Genomic DNA, 19,646 nt, shown 5'->3' with positions numbered 1-19,646 from the left:
CATCAGAAATGTTGATTTTGTTTACAGTATCTATATTTACTGTCAGAATTTTCTGTACACGTTGAAATGTTAGCGGCAAGCAATGTTTCAAGAAAATGTGAAAGATTCATACAGGGAGGGGCTCGGAAAACTATTTCGGGGCTCTAAATCTGTTGTCCAGTCAGTATTTGGAAACAATATCGTCCAAAACATCCTCTTCATCTTTATTGTGTATGTAGAGTTACTTTCCGGGAAATGCTCTTTACAAATATCACGCCTCTCTAGAAAAGTCTCGTATCACAGTGAGTTTGTTGTAGAAATAGACACTTACACCACACTATTGTTTATTTTTAGAAGCAAGTATCCTCATTTCCCAAATCATTCGGCTGTTAAAATCGTTTTGTATATCATATAGTTTCTACGATTAAGAATATAAAAGGCTAGGGAGACATAAGATTTATTTCCAGAGGATGATGTGCCCATTTCCCACAACATTCGGCTTTTTAAGCTGTATTCTATATCACAATGTTTGTAAGATTGAGAATATTAAAAGCTAGAGCAACATAAAATTGCAAGACAGGCAATTCAATTTTGCCGAATTTGTAACATACTTCCCAATGAAACTTTCAGGGACATTGTCCTTTGCTAGTTACCATGGGCAGTTTACGACATGCTGTTATTTAAAGAAAGTCGCCCCGTCTTAAAACGAGCTCATAAAATTCCGATGAAGGAGCCAGCTCCTACTGCAATATTCATCTCAGTCCGTCTGTTCCAATGTCAACAAAACGCTGTATTTAGGTAGCCTTATCGCTAATGCTTTAAAGAAGAGGACTTCTGTAATTATATTTTCTGTTGGAAACATAAGGTCGCCCGTATGAGCGACTTCAGGAGTCACAATTAATAAACATAGAATATTTTTAGCTCAACGTTAGAATGGAGATCAGTAAATGATTTATTATATATGTGTTCAAAATCCGAATGGAACTCTTTTGATAGACATTTTTCTGATGTAGATATCTCCAAAGATCGAATAACTCTGTTCTGGTATTATTTTACGTTGAGTAGGCAGACAAGGACATTATATTACCCGTGTGTTTAGAGAATGGATAGATACTAACTACACGTGTGTTTGGTAAGCTCACGTGTCATTTGATTTGCTTTATCAAGTGTGATACGTTTGGCGTATACATGTGTGGTTTGTTGTGATTCTGAAGCAGACTGTTTTAAAGCAGATTCAATCAATAAGGTAAGGGAGAGAAAGAAAAGAAGAATAAAGTAAAAACAATTGTAAAAAAGGAAGATGTCATTGAGAGAGAGTGGACTGAAGAAATTTAACAACTATAAATAGTCCGTTGTTTGTTAGACCCGTATATATAAACATCCCTTATTGATTTGTAACACAAGTCGACTGTTGTATATCTGTTATACATTAAGTTTGTTTTCGTTCTCCTGGAGAATTGTCAGGCGCTCCGTAGTGATAGCCTTAACACGGATCTTGTATAAACAACGGTTCATCTCCATTCTCATTACTAGACAGGAGAAATGCTTCTAAATGCACACGGCATAGCCTTCCTACAGCGGATAAAAATTAAGACAAAGACGTTTCTCATAAAAGGTTCTGGCAATTTTCAACTTGACCCTGAAAAGAATCTGCCAGCTTGATCCCTGACTGGCCGTTAACTTTGCTACAGGACAACCTGTCGACCCTAAGGTCTACAACGTTGAATCGGACCTTTTATCTAGTGATAGACTATATTTTGAAAACCGTTAACTCTGCAATTAGATTTTGCAAGATCATCAACTCTAGAAATGGACTTCCGGTCCAATGACAGGTCCAGAAACGGATTTTTGCCGACCGCCAGCTCTGAAGCCAAAGCTTTAGTCAACGCTCGACTCCTTCATTTCCCACCGCAATGGAATGGTGTCTCTTACCGATTTCTCTCCACAACAAAATACTCTAGGACATAATGAAGAGTTGTCAGGTCGGCTATTTCGTCTGTTAAATAGACTAAGACCTACAATGAATCGGGTTTTGCGTCCTTTTAATAGCCACGGTCATTTAAGGTCGTGGCAGGTTTTGGTGGTGGAGCCGGTGCTCCTGGAGAAAAACCTGCGGTCAGTATCTTAAGTCTGCCCCTTGTTGGCATCGAATCCGCGACCTAGAGGTGAAGGGCTAGTGATAAAAATGGTCAGATCCTTTTTAAGCCCTCGGATCGTAAGATCTTGTCTCCTTATATTCTGCTAAATATAGCTCCAATTGATGCAATTGATTCGGAATACTTGAAACATATAGCAAATCAGAAACATGCAGTCAAATGACTACCGCTGTTCATAAAAAATATGTATCTTCATTATCAATTTCATATCAAACGGATAATGGGCGAGTCCATTTGAAATTAGCACGAATGTTTGATCTTAATCTTACACGCTTCTTCTCTACATAGCATATCCTTCACCAAGACAATAGCGACTTTTGATGACGTCACAACTGCCAGTGCACAAATGCCTGGTACAACAGCGCTAATGTCCTCTCTGTCAAGACAGAACTACAATGAAATCCGGTACGCCAGGCTTTTAAAAGTTTGTCATAAAATGTAAATTTAGATTTATTTTAAATTCAATTATTATTTTTCTTTGGACTGGTAACTACAGATATTTATGAGTGTGTGTTTTTTTGTACATTACATGTAGTTAGCCGGTTGAAAGAGAGAAAATGCGTGCCGTAAACATCATGATATAGTGTCAAGTACCACTAAAATTTTCAATATTTAATCAAAATTGCCAAACCAATATCTTGACAGTTGTGTATCGAATTTCGTGAAATTAATACACTGACATGTTACAAAATGAAAATAAACGGTGCGAACATTCACGGGAATGGTTTGTACACTTAAACATGCTGTCAGACATTGGTTAAAGTTACAAAGACTGGAGCTTAAACTGCCACAAGCCTGTCATATAAATTCTCTTAGTGGATCAAATGGTATCCCTTTAGCACGAGTTAACATAACTGTTGTCCCTCTTGGCAAAGTGCCAGGTACACCATTAATTTGAGCTTGCACTTCCGACTATATGTAAAATAAAATAGAATTACAAAGATATGTCCGTTGTAATCGCCATCCCCTTAGACAGGTTGATATGTTTTAGCGGAGATTCTGGAATCTGTGATATATCTCATTCAGTAGTCATAAATTTCATCGACTTTCTTCGATGTAATATAACAATTTTATAACCGGAAATTTGACGTGGATGGATTTTCATTAAGGTATTTTAGTTTGTTTATTGGTTTAAATTACGTTTATTTTCTGCAGTAGCTTGATAATATATGTTTATTACAGAATTAAATAAAGTTTCTCGGTCAAATATGTATCCGCAATAGAATTTTATTCACGGATCCGTATCTAAATCCTTTTATCGTTAATCAGATTAATAATCTCTAAGTACTCTAAGATGACGATTTTGTTTAAATTTCCTACAGTTTTGATATTGTTTGCTTGCTATCAAGCATATCTGTTCTTTGTTCTCGTTTAAGAAATCTTATTATTACAACATTGTCATTTTAAATTTGTTTCCAGCATCTACTCTAATATAAAACTATACAAATCCAACGTACTCTTTTTATCATTATCTTTTTAGACACAGCACTAGCGTCTTAATGACACAACAGCCGTCATGATGGTATCAGATTGAATAAAATTGTGTAAATTATGTAATATTCGCATAAAGAAAACGGAAATATAAAAATTCCAACAACTAACACATGTATCTATATATCCACGGGTGATATGATGGATGGTGTAACGATTAATGTTGTGCTGTTTGAACAAAACGCCTGGGATTATCTCTTGCCAGGCAATGCGGGCGCCCGCTATCTTCACCTATCTCCGTTGATATTATTACATGCAACAATTCTGACAAATCAGTCATGTATTGCGTTTTACAGCCCGAGAAAAAACGCGAAAAGACGAGACCCCATTGTGCAATCATCTAGGTCCTGACTACGCTTTATCTGATCTCTCACGATGATGCTTAACAATGCACGAGCCAGTGCCAGAACGCCCCTTCTCTGCTTATCCTCAATGCCTTTTTGCCATAGCGGACACAGTCTGTTTATATAACAACCAGATATATGTGATATAAATGTAGATCTACAGTTTATCTATATTGTTATGAACTCTCGTCCCTAACCTTTGTGGGATCGGCCACAATACTGGTATTTATATACAACTGCTAAATAATCTCGACTTAGGGAATATTTTAGTTAAATGTACTACTTAATCAACAGGTATTCTCTCCCATGTCATACTCCAATCACATAAGCTCAAAGACGAAAAAAAACATTGAGATTCTCAACACGCTCGTCTCCCCTCTTTGAGTTCGAACCTCGTTTTAACAGTTACATAGAGAGAGCATTGCAACGCCGATTTGTTTTAGTAAGATACTACAAGACATCATAGGTAATAATGATCTCTACGTATTCACTGACCAATTATTTGCTAGAATACAAGCGACAACAAAAGGGCTCGCTGATCAAAGTGTCTCCGACAACATTCTTACTCAAACATAACTTATCCTGAATCACTGACCATAACATCCCCATCTCTGATAACACTGTACTACTGTCCTACCAGGGTTGGATATTAAACATGACTTACCACCACTATCTCTATTTCAAAAATAGAGAATATTTCAACATGCCACCGCTGCTATCTCGATTTCGAGTTACAAAACAATCGTGACTGTATTGATATCCCGGGACACTGAGCTTGGCACTGTCGAAATCTCGATTATGTGTTATTTAATGCTTAAATTTGCTCTCTCCAGATTTCGTTTTGAGACAAGGGAAACCAAACATATGGCGACTTCTCGCTTTCGAGATACGGAAAGCTGGAAAAAATACGGAACGCCATCCAGATTTCGAGACAGAGGATATCAAACGGTACTTGTGAAAAAAGGCAGGACTTACCTTTAGCAACTTCTTCACGTATTCTCTTTTCAACAAACTGCAAAATAAAGAAAATAATATTAAGTTTGTTTCCCATTAAATTCCTTAAAGGGACTAAATGATTAGATTTTCATTTCACAATTGATAAAAAAAACTTATAATATCTAAATATCTCTTAAACGTTATGCACTTTCATTTAATCATAATATTTCAAAGTTTGCAAAAACGTACAAAAAATTGAAATCTAACAACTTGGCCCCTTAAAATGTTTACTGCGAGAGACAAATACAATAAGCAGGTTTACACTGAACTGAATATGTTATTTGTATTTGAGTCCAATAGTCATACAGGTATACGGTTTAATTAAGCATGGAGAGGACATTCATTCTGAAGTATATATGTGTTTGTGTTTCGGTTTGAAAAGTTTTCGGGCGGAAGATCTTAAAATTCAAATGTATCATTTATCTAAGTAGCAAACTGAAATAGCAGATATTTTATTGAATTGCCACCCGCAATAGCTTCCAACATTTTCTTCTATGAAAGACATGAAATTAGGTAAAAATCTGCGCATTGCAAAAAAAAGGTTTTCCGCTCAATACTATGGGCGTATATCTTATAAAACAACGGGAGGTGGGGTTTGGACTGCGTGAGAACGTTTTTCCTATCCTGGCTCGTTTTTAGCCACATTGTCGTAATGGTTTAGTTTTTTTCTCGTTGAAAAACGGTACTTTATTTCATTAGAACTCCTAAGAGCTGGTTGTGGCACCATTAAACTCATTGTAATGAATTCATGATGGAATCGCTCCACACTAAGCCGTACTGTCAATTCAAGACATTGGCGAAAGTATAAAATTCAACAAACAGCGAAATGTAATTTCCTCACGTCAAACGTCGACCCAGTCTTATTCCAAATCCGGTTTGTTTTTATTTTAAACGAGTTTAAATACCATTTGCATTTTCTTTACAAACAGAAATGGAGATTTTGTAAAATTGTAGTTACGGCAGCTCCTTTGTTTGCTTAAAGCATTTGCTTCCTTGATTTATCTGTTTCTTTAAAGTCCTATAAATCAGTCAATGAATCCAAAATACCCCACTTAAGCATCATTTAATACCGTGGAGATCACTTTATATACATAGTTTGGCTAAGCTGATTTTTCGATTTCACTCTAGATTCATTAGACCCAGTAAGTCGGCGCTCATTTGTGAGCGTTACTCTTAAGTCTACAATCGATATTTGGTCTTTATATTAAGCTTGCGAATGGAAAGAGTCTGTTATACGACCGAATCGATAAAATTGATTTTGTTTCAGGGCAAAATCACGGAGTCTTTATTTCGGGCTAAATGGTTGACAGCTGGTCGTAACATACAGCGTCTCAACTATTGCCCTGGTCATTTGTCGCGTGCGGTCGCGTGCAAGCTTGACCGTTAGATGGAAGGACGTTTCTTGTTTTTATCGCAAAAATACACTCCGGCGATGAAAAACAGCAATTGAACTGTCTTTATGAGTGAATTAACACAAATTATACCTTAAATGTGTCTGTTTTGATCGAGCCGGGTTACCAAGACAGTCGCTAGAATTCGTTCTCAGCCAGCACGCGTCTATATTTGCCAGCATAAGGTTCGTGCATTGTACATATCGGCAATTTCGGTTTAAACAAGACACAAATCGTCTTCTTTACCAAATCCTTCCATAAAGCACGCTACAATGTTGCTGATCGATACATCTGTGTAGGCTGTACATGTACATCACCTACTTGTTTCATTGGTCATTCTGTCGAAAACAAGACGATTATCTGGATATCTAAAAAAAACCTCAACATTCAATTTATAATTTTTGTTCCTGATATGGTGTTGTTTTTTAACTCGTTTTTCTCGCGCTAAATGTTAGAAAGATATTTCTTTTTATGTAAAAGATAACTGAATGAAAAGAAATGGTAAGAAATGTCTACTGGTCGTTCTGTATCATACTTCCTGACATCAGGTTTAGTACAAGAGCGTTTAAAACTATTTCGTCCCGGCTTACTGAACGTCAATTATTCAATTACCGTCACAAGAAAAACTACACAATATTGCGACATTGTCAAAGTATGTTTCCACTCGCTTAACAAGTCTAATTAACTCTTATGTAGCTCAATTTCAATAAAATTACTGTTCAATAAGTGTATTATTCAGGATAATGGTAATACACTACACTAAACATTTCTGTATGACATTACCAGCGATTTCTAGTCAACGTTAGGATTATCGGGCGGTTTCATAGTACCTAACGATTACGTCATAAGTTACATGCAAAACGGTTATGTATTTCCATTCCAAATGTTTCTAAGGGATAAAGTGTTATATAGAATTAAATGAATTCCCTGTACTAAGGTCTGGCAGGTTCAATCAAAATGAGATCTAGCTATATTAGATCTGGTATCGTATTTATTTAAAAAGAAATCCCGTTATCAAATTATATACCAAAATCCATGATTAAAATCAGGCGGTGACCTTTCAAATTATTCTGTTAATACAAGTTTTATTTGACCAGGCAATAGATACAAAATTAATAATGATACAAAAAAAACTTGTCCCAAAGTCACCTTTTTCATAAGTGTTACGTGGCTGTAAAGGAAATTCAATTTCAACAAAGGAAATGGCGGGCATTCTAGAGAAAAGTGGATGATATCCAGATGGCGGAAACCCCTGTTGGGTATATTAAATCTGTCTGTTAACGTCCTAAGAACAAGTTATGAACACATTCACCAGAGTACCAACCTCTACGGGTTTTGTAGTAAAACAATAATAAAATCATAAAATTGCCGTATCTGGTCTTGTTGTAGACATAAATATTAAGTACACCTTTATAATATCTAATGCAACGGTTATCATCATCAGTTTTGTTATGCTGAACCCGATTGGTTCAGACACATCACGTGGCCGATGTTATACGGACAATTAATATTTAAAGGCGGTTCTTTAACACATACAGCTAATTGAATCCAATTGCTGACAAACTTGATAAATCTTTTCGTTTTGTCAGTGCAGTAGTTATATCATCATTCTTTGATAAATTATTTCATATTCATGTCATTGGTTTTCGAAGTTCTTGAATAATGAAGTCAGTGACGTCATAATGAGAATGACGAAACCACAACACAAAATGTTATAGTCCAAACATGAACATGTGATAGGGTACACTACTCAACATTCTCACAGATTCAAATATTTCATTGACAAATGAATCACGAGTATCACCGTTTAGCGCGTGCCCCAATACGGAAAAAAGGTGGAGATTTCTAAAAGTATCATAAAAGAGGGTATGTCAGCATCGTCTGTCCAAATACAAAAAAAAATAAAGTCTTACAAAACCATGGCAACAACTTAGAACAGTGCCTGTATGTGGTGGAATTTTATTCATTATAACAAACAAACACAAATCATGATAGCGATGTATTAACCTCCAACTGCCTAATACTGTCTGCCATTATCGTCAATCTGCGTTAGGGTAAGCGCGTACAATGGTTAGCTCTATTCGACATTAACATCATTCTCAGTGGATAGAAATATATACAAGCACCTGCAAATTCAAATGCTATTCTGTAACACCGGGATCATTACATGTTTTCTAGAGGCACTAGGAATTCTAGAAGATATTGCGAAAGAAAAAGTTTGGAATGAACATTTTTTGGTTACAAAAACTGCATACTTATATCTAATAAGGCTTCAGACAGGAGCAAAGAAATATGATTGTGGTTTGTTGTTTTAAAGAACAGCATAGAGAAGGGGAATTTTATAAAACAATTTTATAAAACAATTTTATAAAATAAGCACTTCATAGCAAGAAATAAGAGAAAATTCCGTTCATTTGACCTCGTTCGTAGATAACCTGGGGTTTAAATTGCCAGAATGTGTTTTCAATGCAACTGATTATGTGACCTTCGTGATTCACATCATGGCAATCAACTTCAGAACATATAACAAATAATAAAAGACAAGATACACCAAAGTCACTAACACAATGGCGTGTCAGCAACATGAATGTCCAGGGTATTTGATGAACTTTTGACCCTTTGTGTAGAGGTACGTTAATTGGCCACAAACAGGTGAAGCCTTACAGAAACAGGTGATGTCTATGAACATTGGCCGGAATAGGTCAAACAATTACCATTGTAGTACAACGCGGGGTGTACTCCCTCCCAACATCCTCCGGGGCATTAACTCAAGCGCATTTAGCTTACCAAGGGGGTACACTTGTGTTCTTTTTGTCAATAAAAGCAGTTCCTTCCCTCTGATGAAAAACAATGTCTTTGCCATTTTAGGATTTGATAACGATGGCCATTTGTTTTCTTTCTGCATATCATTACACCTAACCCCTATCACTTTTCAGCGTCGATATACCGACCTGTATTTTGTTCATGAACATCGTTAAAATAGAACACTTCATCATACCGTTTACGGCCTAGAGATCTCCAGCTCTACGCTTCTAAAAGTCATAACGTCACAGAAACATTGACTTAATTTTCCTTGACAACAGGTTCTATTAAACACGATACCCTGGCATTCAATTTGTACGTAAAAAGGTCAACTATCCTTTGAAACTATTTCAGGCAACCTAATTAAACTCTACAATTCTTTACAAAATTGGCCTGTGTAGTTCAATTGCCATCTCGTTCATACAAAATAACTAATGTGAACACACAACCAGCCCCTCACCAATTACTCCTACTGTCTAATGTATTTCTGCTGTGATGTGAACTCGATCACTAGATTACCTGTCTATATAACAAAAGAACCTGTGACGCAGGACAAATCAATTTCATACTGTAGAACAATGCCTCGATCGATGAAATCCTTTTCTCTCCAGGTGTTGACATGGGCATCATTCAGATAAACGTACAAATGGCAAACTCACGTGCATCAAATTCTATATATATACTCCTACTGCGTATTACCCAACTCACCACTATAATATCTGTCAGCGGTGAAGAACCCTCTCTTGTTTTAAAACTATTATATTGAATATACATCCATAATTTGTAACTTCTATCTGCGAGCTACTTGAGCATGTTAATATTTATTCTAGGTAATTTTGAATGTTTACAACTCTACATCTAAAAAACTTCATCCGGCTCGTATCGGAGTAGGTGGATTAAGGAGATATGCATTCAATTCATATTTACGTAATACATAACACTTCCTGTTTTCCTGCCAATTTTCCTTCATGCTTTTATCAACACTTACTGCTTTAAATTAAATGATATTCAATATCAATTGTGTAGAGCCAAATTTTGTTTTGATTAGAATGCTTGTATTTACAACAAATGTTTGGCATGCAAAACACGGTATGTATCGATTAGCACGTATATGATTGTCAAATAATCTTAAAATTACCAGCGAGAGCAAAGAAACGAATATTTGAAAAAAAATCATAATGCCTACAGTGTGTTTCTCTTATTTTCTAAAATTAGATCAACGCCATGACGTTATTTCGTTAATAGACTCTTTGAACAATTCTATTCTCGCCTAATTGTTTCCCTCTACCATGAATTTGTATCACCTCAAACCATTACTAAACAATTTCACCGACGACCATATCTGTCTCCTAAAGCCATCTCTTTCTCCTTATATAATTTTTCTTCAATCAACTTTATCTTTGCAACGCTGTTTCTGCCTCCAATTGTGTTCTCTCTCCGTCGTACAAAACTGTATCCCTCTCTCACAGAACTCTTTCTGAAAATTCTGTCCCCAAACCTTTTATTCAAAAATGCACTCCCTTACACCATCTCGTTTACATCTTTGAAGATTCTGACATCCCAAGGTTACAAAAAAACAAATCCGACACGTGACCTTTCCAATTCACTTTACAGGGCAGTAAAAGAAAGTATTTAAATACTGCCCCAAAACCAGCCGCCATGGTTTCGCCCCGCGAGTAATTACCTTCGTGTCAAGCAACCAAGCCGAGGTTGTTCGAACACGCAAGTGGTTATTGGCGAAATTTCGTCTGAGATGATGGAAGGCCGTAATGGCATTTTTTAAGTTATGCTATAACTCTGAGATATGGCTCTCGCTGCGGGAATTCCAAGCCTTCACGGAAAGAACATTTAGCATGGGCTGAGATGAAAATGTGAAATATCGTTCAATACAGAATTTTCCGTCAAAGAAGTAATTTTACATGTCCAAAGGCGCCGCACTCGACTGGCAAATATGAACATAAGCTATTGGTGTAATTTTGAGATTTTATGGTTAATGAATCATCCGTGGCAGGATAATGCTACGCTGTCACGCCCAGACACAACCCCGTCTTGTCTTAAGTCTTTTTATTATAAACTGAAGAACATGGACCTTGATTGGTATATGAGAGATATGAGAATCGTTTTCGCGTGACGTTACTAAAATCTTCCTCGGCGGTTAGAGCTGATGAAAATATAACTTTGTATTTATCAAGACTAAAGGCTTATAACACTATAAAGTGGACTTCCGAATGGATGGTGTTTATATACATGCGGGTGTATAAGCAACAAGATTTACTGGCTTAATCCCGAAGGAATCCGTATGATGAAACACTTCATCTTAATCTTTGAGCCGGCCCGAAGCTCTGAATTCAATTAAAGCTGGTAAAGCAGATTCACTTGTAACAAATAGTTACAATGAAGTAAAAATAAGTCTTATGGGAGAGATAAGTAATGCATAACTTCGATATAGAAAACAATCAAACGACAAGTCGACAATCACGTTGTGGTACAGCACGTGCTGGGATCAGTTTCCATAGTAACCAAACCTCAAATATCGTTACAAGTCTACGATATGATATCATTAGTTGTCGAGATTATTCAAAATATTCAACCTAAAAACTGCAGATCAAAGGACTCAATACATATACGAGATCAACGGTCCGAATTATGAAGAGTTAAGTTTCAAAACATTTAAATATTTCGACATGTTTCCACAATCAAAAAAGATAGATTTTTCCGTTCTCCTTTATATGCAGTATGAATGAAACTGATGTTACCTATGCAAATTAGATAATTAGTGTATGCAAATTAGATAATTAGCATCCGTTAATGTCGTGCTTATGTTCCTTCATTACATAGCGAGTTTCGTTTTATCTCACAATCCTTCACGTCTGCTTAAACATTGGTTGTTAGCCGAGGAAGGGTTTGCATAATTTCACACACATCGACTGTCGCCAGAGCTCGCCCTATTCGAGATAATTACCACGGATTTGTCAGACAGGGGCCAATTTTCCACAAACGAGGGGTCGTTGATAAATGTCAGTTGTTTCGTCACTGAGGCATGCGCAATCATGGCATTCAAAACCGCTCATTAGGACATGTCCTTCGACCCGTGATCTAACGGGAATGCGTAAAACTAGCACGTGTTGCTGCACGTTCCGAAAAAAAGATGTCACTCCACAATTGCCGCACAACGTAGTTAGCGCGAGATTGCATCTACAATACGTCCATCAGGTCGAAATAGACAATCATTTTCCCATTTTTCAAAACTATTTTTCATAATTTCAACATTTGTATTATCTAAAAATGATTTCAAATGATGCGTTTTCTGGAAAAATCTACGCCGAACGTCATTAGTTTCAAAGGGTAAAGAGATCTTGTCATGACTATCTGGTTTTACTAGGTGAACAAGTTATGAACAGATTGTGGTAACAGTGTTGTATACAAATGTACATTGATTTAGATCATGGTCACGCACCACAGAAAGTTACTATTTCTAAACTCCTCAAACAGACAATGTGGGATCATCACAATCGTTATTTCCTGTTTTAGGGAAGAAAGTAGTGTCTAGATTGTCTATCTAAATGTATGAACACCACTTGAATTACATTTCTTAATCGCTTTTGTTGCATATAGCATAGAGGAAGTTTCATGTTGTCATTTTTTTTTCACTTTGTTAAGCTTATACATACTGTTTGGAGTAAAAAAAAATCGAATTCTAAACCGTCTCCTACTTTTAAACCAAAAATCGATTCTTCTAAATTTGAGCGATGCACAGCTCTCGTATACCTGGCACTTCCACGGACAAGTCACGGAAGTCGTAAATACTTTAGTCTTTTACCACATGTGTATACCCTAGTCTACACAACTTCAGAAAATCTATATTAACAGGTATCTGTAATCTCAATTAACGTGCAACCTAATAAAAGACGGATTTCAAAATCGAAATTGTTCTTTAATGGGATTTTAAATAACAGTCCAGACAACATATAATTAAAATCAAACTTCTTAATACATATTTCAATCTGGAATGAAGACGAACTTAGAGTTATCGGTTCAAAGCATTTATAGGTCAAAGGTTCGTTCCGCAAATTTAACCGATCCTAAAAACACATTATACATCTGCGATGTATCAGCAGTGTAGAAATACAAGCGCCTGAAAGTTTTAAGCGGTGATTTATATAAGTTACACCTGGCAAGAGTTTCACTAATTGACGACGTTTTACTGTTGTAACATAGCGTATCAAATTTCGTCCGACTTTAACGAGCTTTCTCTTGTCTTACTTCTGTACCGACAGCAAATACTTGATTATGATCATTATCACCTGTTTATTGACATTACCTGTTGTAGATTTCATTAATTATTCTAAATACATACTTCAGTTTCCGCAAAACAAGAAAATGTGATCATCAAATATCTCATTTTAATGGAATATCTTACACTTTGGAAGAGAGGGGAAAAAACAATATATTTGTATGGATTCTTTACAACTTTACAATGAAATCGAAATCATCAATTAACCATGATATGGGACTTGCCTGAAACACAATGTTGTTTATTTTAAGACAGTGAATTTGATTTCAACTCGTGATTTCCATTTCTTGAATCAATTTCAATTAGACACCTGCATGACACGATTATGGTTGCCCAATCATAAGGAATTAGCAGAAATACTTACAAAGGACAAGGACGTACGATCGGACGTTAAAACGGACGTATGGACGTTTTCAGGTTGTGTGCTGAGCAGGAATCCATCATTTCCCAATCAACCGTTCTGTATGACCGAGGCGATAATTATTGCTACATGTAAGTAAGGTAATTTTGCGACTCAAAGACCGAAATTGCCCGCTAACACCCTCTCATCCGTCCTGTGCTGTACTATTTGTGAGACAATTTTCATGTATGGCATTCGCATACTTACTTCATTTCAGTGTTATACTAATTTCAGGTTATTTTGGGAATTCAAATATGTCCTGACTTTCATATCTAAATGTTCACATCATTGTTACAGGATATGCGTCGATAATGTGTAGTTATTTGGACACGGAAATCGTATCAAGCCATCTTCTGCTTGTACCATCTTTACTGGATTACGACGGCATGCCCGTTCAGGGAATTCCTAGTACTGGAGTCGGCATATAAATCCTTCCTATGCCTTGCTTACAATGATCCGACCACGGGCCGTACTAAATCATGACGTAAGTCGTTATCGATTGGTAAAGTTGCGGACGATGTGTTCGCTCGTTGTTGGTTTTTTTGCGACTGAAGACGTTATGTTCACTTTCTGTTGATTTTAACGGCTGAAGAGGGAAGGCTTGCTCTCTGTTGATATTTCCGAGTGTCAACTGTATTCTGATTCTCCGGAAACAGTGGAGCTTGTCGTGGAGTAGAACAAACTACAATAATTCACGAATCCCTTGAAGAGTTTAATGATGGCCGTCATTGATAACGTTTAGGGTCCTGTTCGGCTGGATCCGTCGTTATTCAGCCGTGTCCGTCCTCGGTCACTCGACTGGTGTTTCATCGCCTCACGGAAATTGTCTTTACTATGTCAGCGCTGCATGGTTACTTAGTTTGTACCCGTCATTACTCGGTTGACATAGGGTGTTTCCCGAGTTGTCTGTCGTAGATTTTCTACTCTCCGCTTATCTTCGTCTTTTTTCTGAAGACCGCAGTCAAGTTGTTCTAAGGTCCCGTCCTTATTTGTATGAATCCGTCTTTACCCGACTGACATCCCGTCCTTACTTGTATGAATCCGTCTTTACCCGACTGACGTCCCGTCCTTACTTGTTTGAATCCGTCTTGACCCAACTGTCGTCCCGTTCTTACTTGTATGAATCCGTCTCTACCCGACTGACGTACCGTCCTTTCTTGTATGAATCCGTCTTTACCCGACTGACGTCCCGTCCTTATTTGTATGAATCCGTCTTTACCCGACTGACGTACCGTCCTTTCTTGTATGAATCCGTCTTTACCCGACTGACGTCCCGTCCTTATTTGTATGAATCCGTCTTTACCCAACTGACGTCCCGTCCTTACTTGTATGAATCCGTCTTTACCCAACTGACGTACCGTCCTTACTTGTATGAATCCGTCTTTACCCGACTGACGTCCCGTCCTTATTTGTATGAATCCGTCTTTACCCGACTGACGTCCCGTCCTTACTTGTATGAATCCGTCTTTACCCAACTGACGTCCCGTCCTTACTTGTATGAATCCGTCTTTACCCGACAGATATCACGTCCTTACTTGTATGAATCTGTCTTTACCCGACTGACGTCCTGTCCTTACTTGTATGAATCCGTCTTTACGCAACTGACGTCCCGTCCTTACTTGTATGAACCCGTCTTTACCCGACTGATATCCCGTCCTTACTTGTATGAATCCGTCTTTACCCGACTGACGTCCCGTCCTTACTTGTATGAATCCGTCTTTACCCGACTGACGTCCCGTCTTTGCTAATTTGGATATATTATAAATCGGAAGACGTTCCAGGTTTACTTACGGTTGAATCTGTCGTTAATCCACTGAGTTCCGTTGTTTTTTCTCGCTTCGTCATTACTCGGTTAAATCCGTAGTTTTACGGTTGATGGTTCGTTGCCAATCGGGTCATATTCCACCAAGAAGGAGTTGTTTTTTCCCGCTATTATACGCCGTGTTGATACATACGACTAGAAACCCATTGCACTAGATCGTACCATTATTTTGTAGATACCCATACTCTTACCAAACAAGAGGTCCAGGGGCCTGAACAGTCACTCGAGTCACAATGCTGTCGTTGTTCTTGTAACATTTCATTGAAATTATCTTGTTAACGAAGGAATATAACATTGTACATGTAATGCAGATGTAAAATGTATATAACACTAGTTGCCATCCCACGATCTGGTTCTTACCACGTTAAAATCAAAAGAAATTACACTCAATAATAAAGTTCCTTTATAAACTTTTCTACCCGTGGATATTTAATAGATTCTCTGATATATGGGTATTGGGAAGATTTTGGAAATTTGAGTTAACAAGACACCGTTTGACACCGCCCATCAACCCCCGTGGGTAAATATGTGCATTTTCTTAAAACTGTCATTCTATACTAACAATTCTAACCGTATTTGAGTTATGTTCAAAAATGTAGTTTTCCTATATAAACTATAGTAAACTTTACCTCCTCCCCAGGAAAAAATGTGAGACCCTTGGGTCATGAAATCTACAATTTTGTAAAGCACCTTAAGCCCCTTCCATTCTTGAATAGTATGCGATTCTACCAGGTATTGAGACAATTTTTGAAATTTCAAAACCCCTCCTCCTTTTGTTGGTCCCGTCTCTAAAGCCCCAGGAGACAGCGACCATAAGATTTACAGTTGTGATCCACCTTTTGCCCGTATGTTTTTTTCATTTTTCCTCACTTTAATCGATTTTGGGATTTCCCATAATAAGACGAAAATGTTTACGACGCACGGTGCACATCGCACGACGCACGGCTCACGTCGCACGACGCCAGACAAAAGGCGATCGCAATATAGGTCACAATGACCGACCTACAGGTGACCTATAAAGAGTGGGTAATGTTATCTTGGTCAATGAAACGTTTGCTCGAACGTAATGGTTGGTAAAGTGTAATTTAATTGAGACCTTAAGAACCAGTGACGAAGTTTTGAAATATTTTCTTGTAATTGATCTTTAGTACTAGGCATCAGTGCTAAGAAACGACTTACCCTTTGTCGTGTTTCGTTGGCTCACAAATTGTGAATATGATCGTTTAATTCCGTTTGAGGTTGAAACGTGATAGTTAATACGTACTTATTATCAGTATAAATTCTTAACACGTTTAAACAGAAACGAAATGGCCAAAGTGGGGGCTTCCGGAATTCAAATAGCGTGGAATTTACCAACTCGTTCCCTCATTATTAACTTATCAGACCGGGAGTAGTATTTGTCAAATAATTACACGCTGTTGACATGTGACAGATAATACATACAACGGTGGTCATTTAGTCCACAATGGTCACCCAATCTGGCGAGTGACCGGTCTAACTATTTATAAGCCTGATAAGGTCACCATGTACACGAAAATGTGTGTAGCTGGGCGATATGGAGACGGACAAAGAGATCTATTACCGAAAGTGTGAGTAATACTGAGATAGATAAAAAAAAATAAAACACAGGACAATGTCTTCTGACTGCCTCATCGACACGCACCGTCAAAATAGCGCCAAGGTGTCAGTGGTAGATGTCATGGAAAACAGATGGTAGAAAATTGACGCGAAAGACATAAAACAGTCTCTTACAGCAAGCTAAGTTTACAGATCGAGGAATTGTTATGTCGTATCTGTATAGCCTAACACTAAAAAGTATAGTCTCAAGTGTATACAGAATTCAGTAGAAATAGGTGATTATAATCATATCTAAGGAACTGACCAGCTTATATACCAATAAGCTGGCCGTGTATTGTGTGTGAAGGTAGCAAGTGTTTCTCGGCTTGACTTTTTTACTACCTATCTTCAAGTGACATAAAACCTACTTTTCCTAACCTCATTACAACTCGTGCTCTATGTTTTAATAACAATTTAAACTTTAACCAATCTCCTTGGAGTTTATTCCATTTTTATCTTTACTCGGATATACATGTATATTCTTTAATATTTGTTTATTGTGTTTTTCATTAATTAAATTTATTTATTGTTCTTTACATGATTGTCTTTTTATCTATCATACCCTCCCTCCACCTCTCTCTTCCTCCAAAGTCTTGCTGCTTAGAATTTCTTAACATTTTGATTTTCCCATAGTTTATGACTGTACAACATTTTTCATGGTACGTTATTAAAGTCGTTTTAGTACGAATACAGCGTCCCATTTTAGTATCTATGTGAGCTTTAGCATTAATCTGCTTTCTCATAAAGTGATTAGTCTTATAAGAAATGTTACGCTTGGAGGTAATATAAGACAGATTTATCACACTGTACATTTTACAAGACGGTACTTAAATCGTTAATTTCACCTTTTGCAGGTTGTGTGCGTTCGAATAGAACGACACATCAACAATTTATCTCTCAAGAGTTGTCGTTCGTGACATCTTAAACTACATTATATACATGAACTAAGATCGGCGTTTTCTCACATCACTGTGGTTTGATTTGCCGATATTTTTTTACATTGCTTTTAAAGATTCTTGAAATAGCAGGATGACGCGAAATTGCGAATGTATTTAAACTTACGATAACATTGAAAGCATTGTTGTGATATTATTACATTGTTGCTTTGTGGAAACCCATCAAATTCCAATGATTTGTCATAAGGAGACCTTTTTATCTTTCAGCGAGATCAAACGAATCACACAGATTGGCCATAATGATCAAAGTAAAAACTGACAGGGATATTGGGTTTAAACACAATGTCGACCTACACAAAATTATATCAGCTAATAGTCGGGTGGCGCAGCGTTACAACACACGTCTCACACCTATAACGTAGACGTCCGGGGTTCGATTCCCGTACCGGAAAGGACGAAGAACTCCAAATTGACTCTTCTTGATACTTATAATGATTACACCGATGACAAATATTCTTAATATACGGAAAATATATCCGTCAAACTTTTATTTGAAAGATACCTTTGTTACATTTACCATAAGAGATGTTATTTTTATTTTGTCTTTAGCATAGCGATAAATGATACATCAAGTGTAAATGTGTATCTATTCATGGTAGGCCATGATCATTTAGCTACACGATGAAATCCAGGGGTTCCAAGGTAAGCCGTTATTCATTCACTTAATGGATTTCGAATTTGGTCAGCCTTAGAAGTTCTGTGGAATACCGTTAATAAACAGCGTACATTTTGTCTCTTTGTATAGTCAATAAACATCTTAATGGTCAGCAAAAGCCTTTAAATACAAATCTATTAGCGACACGTCAGTGGTCAGCTTAGCGCTTTGTCCGATTTCGGCCGTGATGCCTCTCATTACATTGAATACACTTGGGGATAAAACCACAATAAACAAATCAAGTCTATTAATTGATCACGCCATTGTCAACTAATCAATACCAACCAGACGGTTTCAGCCTCGAAAGCATCGGACGTCTGTATCTCACACTCACAAGTATCGGACGTCTGTATCTCGGACTCACAAGTATCGGACGTCTGTATCTCACACTCACAAGTATCGGACGTCTGTCTCTCACACTCACAAGTATCGGACGTCTGTCTCTCACACTCACAAGTATCGGACGTCTGTCTCTCACACTCACAAGTATCGGACGTCTGTCTCTCACACTCACAAGTATCGGACGTCTGTCTCTCACACTCACAAGTATTGGACGTCTGTCTCTCACACTCACAAGTATCGGACGTCTGTATCTCACACTCACAAGTATCGGAAGTCTGTCTCTCACACTCACGAGTATCGGACGTCTGTCTCTCACTCTCACAAGCATCGGACGTCTGTCTTTCACACTCACAAGTATCGGACGTCTGTCTCTCGTACTCACAAGTATCGGGCGTCTGTCT

At 37.4% G+C, this 19,646-nt stretch overlaps 1 protein-coding gene across 2 annotated transcripts in view; it reads right to left on the bottom strand.

Moving 5' to 3' along the window:
- LOC132553650 (tumor necrosis factor ligand superfamily member 10-like) overlaps positions 1-19,646 on the bottom strand; it is a 51,804-nt gene that overhangs the window by 23,550 nt on the left and 8,608 nt on the right. For both annotated transcript variants that reach the window (XR_009554356.1, XM_060217909.1), the window contains exon 2: positions 4,946-4,982. Coding sequence is in view for 1 of the 2 variants with exons in the window: in XM_060217909.1 (XP_060073892.1) it covers positions 4,946-4,982 (37 nt within the window). In the remaining variant the exon portion in view is untranslated. The remainder of the gene's footprint in view (positions 1-4,945; positions 4,983-19,646) is intronic.

The sequence above is a fragment of the Ylistrum balloti genome, unplaced genomic scaffold (genome assembly GCF_031769215.1).
Source record: "Ylistrum balloti isolate Yb309-2 unplaced genomic scaffold, AGI_CSIRO_Ybal_v1 Utg370344, whole genome shotgun sequence".
NCBI lineage: Eukaryota > Metazoa > Mollusca > Bivalvia > Pectinida > Pectinidae > Ylistrum > Ylistrum balloti.
This window is presented reverse-complemented; position numbering and strand designations above follow the sequence as displayed.